General features: G+C 48.0%; 1 protein-coding gene across 1 annotated transcript in view; it reads right to left on the bottom strand.

The window, feature by feature from the left end:
• Window positions 1-288: 288 nt before the first annotated feature.
• The window catches only part of Dido1 (death inducer-obliterator 1), a 45,518-nt gene continuing 36,085 nt past the window's right edge, over window positions 289-9,721 (bottom strand). The window contains exon 13 of the mRNA XM_029468669.1: window positions 289-4,902. Coding sequence (XP_029324529.1) covers window positions 1,652-4,902 — 3,251 coding nt within the window. The 3' untranslated portion in view covers window positions 289-1,651. The remainder of the gene's footprint in view (window positions 4,903-9,721) is intronic.

Here is a 9,721-nt window from a genome sequence, read left to right on the forward strand (position 1 = left end):
AGCAGTGAAAGGCTGGATTCTATCCATGGCACTTANGCATTTCTGACCCACTACCTTCTGCCAAGGCGCATGTTGCCTCCAGTGACACCTCCAGGCTGCCTGTAATCCCATGAACCTGCAGTCAGGGTTCTCTATAGAACACCAGCCAGCACATTACTCTGTGGGCGGTGATACTGTAGCACAGCAGGCAGCATCCAACACACAAGTAGGGTTGCCAATTGGGAGTGGGATGCCTTTGCCTGTACCTGTGACAACTAGAGGTCAAGGTTGAGTGAAGAGAGAGACAAGAACTCTGTAGATATTTATTCTACTTCAAGTAACAAAACCTATGGAGTCCTGTGTTTCAATGGACAGTGATATAACACTCTGCAATACAAAATACAATGTACAGAAATTTCTACAAAGTAAACCTAAAGAAACACACTTGATTTTTATGCTTGTGCATTTAAGTTAGAAAATTTTACTTTACACTTTTTAAAAAAAAAAAACAAAAAACCTTCACATATTAGATGTTGAAACTGACACTTTCATGTAATTTAGCCTACTATTTGGTTTACAATAGCAAATATCCCAAATTGCTATTTTCCCATGTCTTTTCAACTTAAACATCTGTGCTAAAAAGTGAAAAAATCTGTAGTGATGTACAGTGAAATAAGACTCCGAAGAACAAACGAAGCTAATTCTCTATCTGAAAAAGTAAGTTTATGAAAATATAAAAGGAACTATCAAACATATTTGCACAGTCAGATACGTTAGCCGGCCTTCTCACAGCATCTTTAGAGGCAACCGGGGCGACACAGCAGATATCCTTCCACGAAGCAGGCTGCTTCACCACCATCCTCTTCGTTTCGAGATTTTGCCCCATCCCACTGAGAAGCTTCCAAACCCATTACCTATCTGGAGTCTGTCAGTCTGCAGAGCCACTCAGAGGGCAGCAATGGGCAATGCTTGACTCCTGTCTCTTCCCTCTTAAATGCTTTGAATTTTTCTTTCTCTAGGCTGATAAATTTGAACATTTAAAAATAAATTGTTATTTTAAAATGTAACAATTTCTACTAGGACAGGCTATTTCTAATTATGTTCTGAAAAAACTTGTAAGGTGCTGCATTGCTGGGAGCTGGGCGGGCCTCAGAAGGCAGTTCTTCCACCGCTGCATTTGTGCACAGCCCCCAGCTCACCTCGACAATAGTGCTTTCCGACTAGGACAGCACTGAGAAAGAGCCCCTGGATAGACGGAAGCAGAGATGGCTACACAGGGAAAGCTAGCTCTAAGGTCCACTGAAATCCCCTTAAAACTTACACCAGTCAAGTTATTGGAAAAAACTTTATAATCTGAAAAAAAGCAATATGCTTTTGTAGACATTTTCCCATTTCTCTAATTTTAAATGGAAATATTTTTAAAAATCAGAATTGTAAAGTTGGGAAAATTTGTAACAAACCATTATACACAAAATTACAGTAATTCCTGAAGTCCAGAATATTATATCCTGTATATAAGTTCATNGCTATTTCAAAAACTCTTTGCTCAACACATTTTATGCACTTGGCTTTTAAAGGGGTCTTTGCCAGGCTGAGCCTATATATACAATAACTGACACAGGTCTTTGTCCACACCAGCATCTCATGTCCCCAGCCCTGAGTGCAATGGCCTCTAGGCCTGGGCTGCAGCAGGGCCCCCCTCAGAGGTCCTGGCCTCAGGCTTCAGGTCCCGAGGGCTCTCTCTGCTCTTGCTGCGGTCCTTCCGGTCCCGGCCTCGGTCCCGGTCCCTGTCTCGTGCTCTCTCACGGTCCCTGTCTCGGTCTCTGCTGCGGGACCTGTCTCGGTCTCGCCGCCTTTCTCGGTCCCGGTCACGATTCCGGCTTCTCTCGCGGCTCCGGTCCCATTCCTTAGCCCTGTCGTTGTCTCGTTCCCTGTCCCTGTTGGAGCTCCTATCCCTGCCTTTATCCCACTCCCGATGCCGGTCCCAGTCCCGGCTCCTCTCCCAGTCTCTTTCTCGACTCCAGTTTCTGCCTCTCTCTCGCTCTCGCCTCCTATCCTCAAATGCCCGGCCCTGCCGGCTTTCCAACCCTTGGGCTTCAGGCTCGTCCAGAGGCTTTTCTTTAGGTCCTGCTTCAAATCGCTCCCTCTGTCTCCCTTCAAAAGCTGGGCTCCTGTATTCATGGCCTTTGCCTTCTCGGAACTCTGATGTGGCCCACTGCCCATCGGCCTCATGGCCCTGTCCAGGCCCAGCACTGGAAGGCAGAGCAGTGGCTGGGCCTGCCTCATCCCATCGGTCCTTTCTATGCTGAGGAGGATGGCTTGGTAGCTCCAACAGGGGCCGAGGGGGAGGCTTCACGGGCTGTGAAGATGGGCCTTGAAAGTGAAATCGAGAAGGTGGCTGCTCATTTTTTTCAGGAAAGGGTGCAGGGCCCCTTGGTCCTCCATACGGCAGGGGTGCNGATGCCCTCTGGCCGGCAAACCTTGGTGGNGAGTTCACTCTCTGCTCTTCGAACTGCTGGGGCTGAATGCCCCGGGGGCCTGGCATGAAACCAGGTGCTTGGCCCCTGGCCCCTTCAAACTGGCCAGGGTGAGTGCCCCGGGAATTTTCAAACTGACTAGGATGGGGCCCACGTGGGCCCACGAAATGACCAGGAGGTGGTCCCCTTTGGCCTCCAAACTGAGAGGGTGGAGGTCCTCCACGGGGCCCTTTCATTTGAGTTAGCAGTGGCCGTCTCTGGCCTCCAAACTGAAAGGGTGCCCTGTTCCCCATGAACTGGGCCTGATCTGGCCCTTCACACTGAGCAGGGGCACCTGTCATCTCGTTGTACGGAGTGTCCTGGAATTCCCTTTTCTCCCCATGAGGATCCTTGCGGTCTTCAAATTGGGTTGGTGCTCCTCCTCGGGGCCCACCAAGATAAGAAGGTGAGAGTCCCCTGTTGTCCCCATAGGGAGGTGGCCCATGTTGCCCAGAGAATAAGGAAGGGATTGGTGGCTTCTGTGCCCCAAATCTGGCAGGTGGAGGGCCTCTTGGTCCATCACTATTAGGAACAAGGTTCTCTTCTGAATAAGGTGGGACTTGCCCCCTAGGTCCTGGAAAACTGGGACCATGATGACCCGACATCCCAAAAGTGCGTGGTGCAGGTTCACGCTGGCCAGGAAACTGAGGCTGAGGGCCCCCTCCCCTCTGCCCAGGTTGGGGGAATGAAGTAGTACTCTCACCAGGCCTAGGCTGTGGCTCTCTGCTGTCCTCCANATCAGCTACTGGGCTGTCACTCTTCCCAGCAGACTGAGCACCCCTGGGGTCCTCATATTGGGATGAGCCAAGAGATGTTTCCTGAGACATAAATGTGGGCCCTGAGAAAGGCTCCCTGCTTCCAGAACTAAAATTTTGGGCCTTAGGTTGCAAAGGGAAGCTGGGTGGAAAGGTGGTGCTAGGGGGTGTGGGCAGCAGCACTCTGCGGGGTGGTGCTGGCCTGGCTGAGCCATCCCCAGCTGTAGGAAGGTGGCTGGTGTCCAGGGGTAATGAGACAGGGTTACCAGGGTGCTCACATTTTTGGATGTCATGTTCAGGTCTCAACACAGCGTTTTCACCTGGAGCCCAGGGAACAGCCATTGACTCCTTGGCTTCTGCAGCCAGCCCAGGCCCCTGGACTACTGCAGTCCCAGCAGGAGTCTCCCTGGCAGGTAGGGGGCCTTGTGGGCCAGGTGTGCTTCCTGTGGGGGCCCTAGGGAGGGACTCATTCTCTGTGTTTTCTGCAGCGAGCCGCCTGGCCTGCCTTGGGTCCCTGCTTTGTCTTGAGTCTAAGTTGTGGTTGGTGTTCAGGGCTCCCTGACTTGGGTCTGGGGCTTGCTGTTCTTGAGAGAACAGCTCTGTCTTGCCCAAAGACGACTTGGGAGGTGGTGACATCAATGCATCTGACACAGAGAAGTGTGCCATGGACACACCCACAGCAGCCCTCTGCTGTCGGAGAGCTTCTTCTTGCTCCTCCAGCTGCCTCTTTTGCTCCTCAATCTGTTTATTTAGCTCTTCTAACATTTTCTGCTGCTCTACCAGCGAGGCACTGGAGGCATCGGTGGTGAAGTCGGCAGGCCTTTCTGTGGCGCTAACTTTCATACACATGCGATTGGGCAAGTCATCAATGGTCACTTTGGCTTCTTCTAAGATGGTCTCATCTTCTGGGTCATAGGCCACCTCCTCCCTCTCTGCTGCCTCAGACACACTCTGCACATCAGGAGGCCTCCCTGGCTCAGCGAGGAGCAGCGTATGAAACGCCCGCTCAGGGTTGTACTCTTCCTCAGGGTCGTAGGGCCTGTCATCTTCCTCCTCCTCCTCCAGAGCCTTGTCTTTTGAGAATTGACCAAACTGTTGAACAATTGGATCCAACAAAGGAGCTGCCGACATGGTGTCCTCCCCCTTGGCCTTGGAATCCTGATGTGGAGATAGAGTAGACCCAACAGATTCTTTTCCAGATGGCTCAAATGATTTCTTTTTCCCAAAGAGAGTCTGCAGGATGTGTTCCAGGGGCGAGGCGGTTTTTGAAGTGGCAGCAGTAACAGGAGAAGCTGTGGTAGTGATTGCTGCTGATGTGGTGGGCGCTGTGACAGTGCTGGTGGACCCTGGCTTGAGGGATGACAGTATTTTCAATACTGGGGGTTCAGGAAGAGGAGGAGGGGGTGGAGGAGAGCCAGGGGGTGTGGTGCTGCTGGCAGCNGTGTCTATAGAGTGCACACTGTACTTGGGAGGCTTCTTCTCGGATGGCAAAGCTGCAGTTACTTTGGGATAGACTGAAGTTTCTAGTTCTTCCTGTTGGAGTCGAGTCCGCTTCTCATCTGTCTTGTCTAACTCACCAGCACTTGAAGGACGTTTCACTTTCTGACATATTACTAACCCAAGTATTATATTTGGACGTGGTGATTCAAGACCTGGAAAACAAAATATTTATACAAACTTTAGGATCTGAATTGTGNCTCGCTCCCACCCTTTTCCATGGCTTTCTGTGGGGGACTTCACTAGGCAGAAAAAGAGATTCTGCAGTAAAGTGCCACATCTGANAACCTGTGTGCAGGAAGCTGAGAGACTCCAGTCCCTGAATGTGCCAGCACACACACCCAGTCCCACCTCTAGTAGTCTAAAAGGGGCCTGTGATGATAGATCAATGCCTGATCAGAAACCAGAAAACAAGAACTCAAGTGAGCAATTGCACCCCACGTCAGAATTTATACTATGCCTTTCCAGTTACTGAAATGAGAAAGCTACAGAAAAAGGTGAGAGAGACAAGCAGCCACTGGTTACTGGAACATTTGACTGGCAGGGCCAACAATGTTAAGTCTCAATGTTTTAACTCTCTCATTTGCCCCTTCTGCATGTCAGAAGAGAGCAGCCCCCTTTTAGCTTTAACATGTTAAATTTAACAACACATTAAGTTAAATATACCAAGTTAGTAAATATTTAGTTAGAGACCAATTAAACTGAAACTACAATAACACACAAGCAGTACAGTGAATTTAGTGTTTGGTGTCAAAATTATTGTAACGAGAAAACAAAGCTCAGTTTAAAACAGAATTCATTGGGCATTCCTGTATCAAGTAGTTGATACTGAGCTGTGAATGGTGGACATAACCACTATCCCAGCAATAGCAGCGCTGTGAGCTCAGGATTACAAAGCAACCTCCAACCACCTACCTACTGCTTAAGTCTTTGTAAACAGGGCATTTGATAATGGTGGTAATGGCCAAACTTCAGGGAGGAAGTGCTAGGGAGATTCGGGNCACATTGCTTTTAAAGGTAAAGACTACTCTAAAACAGTGTGGCAAGCCAACTCAGGAATGCCAGCTTCCCACTGCTGTATGTAGAACAAAACAAGGGGAAGTCCAGGTTACAAAAGTTGTAACTTGGGGGTGGGGAATAACGTGTCAAGGGTACAAATATAAAGTGAGACAAGTTATCAATCTGTTCATATCACTCAGTATACTTTTATAAAAATATTCATATTATAATCTTTAAGCACTTAAAATCATCAAAGATTTTGTGTTCAAGTTACTGTTAACAATTGCTTTTAGACATATTATGTAGTTTTAAGAGAGCTACAATTCCTAAATTCCAGTAAAGATTAGTAAAGCTTAGCACACAATGGTGAAGAGACCCCATACCAAGCCCTCCTCCCTCTTTCCAGTGCTAGCCTCTTTCTTCCTGGAGGGAAAAACTGATAGGGCTGTAATTGTCTGGTGTGTATCAGAGAAAGAGCTGGAAGGCAGAAAAGACCCGAGAGCAGACCAATCTCACTGAACAGCATATCTAAATTTCCCCACTCAGAATGTGTAGAAGGCTATCAAGTTTTCTAAGGAGAAATTATGGGGATTTTAAACTTAAAAACAGCAGCTGCTATTTGCTCCCTAGGTACTTGGGCTTGCTAAGATCTATAGTCTAGGGTAATTGCTAACCCATATTTATAGCCTTTCTGGGCAAGTCTGTAGAAAATGGCCAGAGCTTGCAAGTTTGAGTTATGAACATTTGGGCCTCAAATGTTTTACTGGATGGCTCTGTAAGCTAGCCTCTTTCTAGAATCTGACACTAGGAGGTTGGCAGGGGGTTTGGGAGTGGCAGGCTATGAGGAGGAACACAGTGCTAAGGGCTGTGGGGGTCCTCCACAAGAGGGGCCATATTACCTCATTCCAGAAAAGGCTTTAAGACCACCTAAGTTTAGGTGATGAGCCCTCCACTGTAGCAGACTCCTGTTCTAGTATAGACTACAACCAAAAGGTCTAGGGTACTCAGTGTTTAAACAAGAAAAGAAATAGAACACTTGTGTCCCAGCACCACCATAGGATGCTCCAATTGGTAGCTGTTTATTTTATGCTGGTTTGAGTGAGCCACAGCAGGCTGCCTGAATGGCATCTCACCAGCAGATGTTTCTACATCACGTGTGCATCATGTGCATACTGCAGGGCTCCACAGGCCAGTCCATGTTCTTTAAATTTCTGGTTAACCTCCCCAGAATGCACAGCCCTATTCTGAAACAATATTCACAGGGAATGGTGGCTCGTCTGCATTATCCACTCAGGAGTGTGAGAGCAGGAGGATCTTCATGANTTCAAGGCCAGCTATACTGTGACTTTCAGGACAGCCCAGACCAAAACCAAACAAGAAAAAACCACACCAACCCAAATTCTGTAAGCTAGCACCCTGGGAACAGCATAAACTTGTCAACAATCCAATTTAATTATTCATCTTGGGCCTTGAAAGTATCTTCGATGAGGAGGGCATGTCCCATTGTTAATGGCTCTGCTTCATTATGTAAGCAAAGTGTGACACATAGGAGAAGCCAATGAAGGTCAAAGGGTCCAACTCCCCATTTCTACCCCACACCTGGAGGAGGGGCAATGGAGGTCCAGGTTTCTTGGGGTCCACTTTCCAGGCTTGCTGCATTTTGTCAACCATCAGGTTAAGAGTTCAGCTCCCTGGAGTATGGGGTATATGGCTTGAGAAGAAATGGACACTCCAGCTGCAGTATAGATATGAGGTTCACAAGAGCCAGCCACTACACAGGGTGGAGGCTACTTGCTCACCACCCTCTTTGGGATTCTTATGAGGCTGTCAATTCACACAATGAGGCAAAACAATCATGGGAGACTTTCTGTGTATGAGAGCAGTTGTGTGGCCTTTGGACTCAGGGGTATCAGACAGGAAAGAGAAACCAGACAAGGATGCAACTGAAAAGTTGTACCAGTTAATCTCACAAGGCCTTGATCCAGTCATGTTAGCAACAGTCTGCAAAATGTGGAAGAACCCCCTGCTTCTCCAGACAGTGGGAGGTGGTGCTGTGACCTGTGTGCATGCTAGCATTCCTGTTTACTAACAGAATCATTCCAAAGCTGATGACCCCCGCTGACCTCATACCTGTCAAACTGACCTTTATCCCCAGATCTAACAGGATATTCAACATGTTCAAAGTGAAAATCTTTTAATGGCCTGAATCCGTCAAAATGAAATGTTCACACCTGCTGCATCAGAAACTGTGGAGTTTTAGTTATGACTTGGACACACTTGGCAAATGAGGGAACTGTTCCTTCCCAACCCACTTGGTACACACACACTCGCGCACATGCCCTTCCTGCACTGACGCTCTAAGACCAGGATAAAGCCACTGCACCCAGTGCATACTTGGGGTAACAAGGGCGCTGTCCATCTTCTTTCAGGTGCCCAAGAACAAAGGACACCATGGAGCAAGCCAGTCTGCATGCCCCCTGGCAGGACACTGGGAGCCACTGTACTACCAGAAGAGAGTTATGCTGGCTTACAAGGAGCTGAGGCAGACCCTAGGGCATGTGGCCCTAGCTACCACATGGTTCCAAGTCAAACAAACAATGACCAGTTTCCATGACATATTTTTATTGATTTAGATCATCAAAGTAGTACATTCCATTCAACACCATATTTGACTTTGGTTACAGTTTCTGTGCAAAGCTTTGATACATACACAAGAAAACTGGAGTGCTTACCTGCTAATATTTCAAAGCATAGAACTTTCCAGCTAATGAAACTGTTTAAAGTAAACACAAAGACACTGGAGTTGACACTCCCCGAGGAATGCTTTCTATGGATAGAGGCATGCCCTTCCCCTCAGAACACCTGAGGGTGGTTTGGGAAGGAAACTGGCTACATTCTGAGTGGACTGAGGGGTGCAACAGGCACCAATATCAGAACCAAGTGCCTTGTTTTTCCTCCAACCGGGTAGTGTACCCCAATGACTATCAAGTGGGCACGTGGGTTTTAGACTCAGTGCTGTCAGGGCTGGGAAGAAGGGGAAGTATTCCCTGTAACTAGTCTTGCTACTTGACTAAGGCCACTGTTGTCTGAGTTGTTGGTGGCTTTAAGACAGCATCTAAATTACTGTGGAGAGGATGGACAGCTGGGTCAGAGGGACCTAGGTTTCCTAGCTGTCCCTTTGAAATATCCATGGTAGATAATAAACACCAGTGTCCGGCAGAGTAAGAACAGACAGCATTTGTGTGGAAAATCATTATAAAATCCTAAGGGCACTAGTGTGAAACTAGGAAGAAACCCAGCAGCTCAGGATGCTTTGGCTGAGTCTGTGAACCACAAATTCTAGAGCAAGAACCAATTGCTGCCAGGGCATATCCCTGGGGTGTGGTCAGAGTACTTTTGAGGTCTTGTCTTCCTTCAAATAAGAAAAATAGAACTCAAGAGACCAATGTCAGAAACTACTTGGCCTTGAGTTCANATGGAAGACCATCAGTGGCCCCATGTGTAGACACTGAGGTACATAAACCAGTGGGCCACTTTCCTGCAAGGCCCTCCCTATTCCCATCATGATCTTTGGTAAGTACCCTGCATGGGGCTATTCTACCAAGTCTCACCAGGATATCCTAGCACCTGCTGTGATAGCAGCTTAAGGCTAGAACTTCACCACTCACAGCCTAAAGGCAGAGCCTGTACAAGAGAAGGGCTTTGAGTATGCAGACCCAAGCCCCAATAATTTCCTAGGTATATGCGTTGACTGCCAGCTTTTTGGGTAGCTGGTACTCATATGGGGCCACAGGTCGGCTCAGGGGACAGAGCTACCATCTGTAGATGGCTCAAGGTGTCCAGGGCTTCTGTTAAAATTAGATGCTTTGAGGACAGGTAAAACCAAGCCAGGAAAAAGGCTCCAGCCCATCCTTGTAGACATACAGTACACACACGCATAATCTCTCTCTCTCTCTCTCTCTCTCTCTCTCTCTC

The sequence above is a fragment of the Mus caroli genome, chromosome 2 (genome assembly GCF_900094665.2).
Source record: "Mus caroli chromosome 2, CAROLI_EIJ_v1.1, whole genome shotgun sequence".
Classification (NCBI taxonomy): Eukaryota; Metazoa; Chordata; class Mammalia; order Rodentia; family Muridae; genus Mus; species Mus caroli.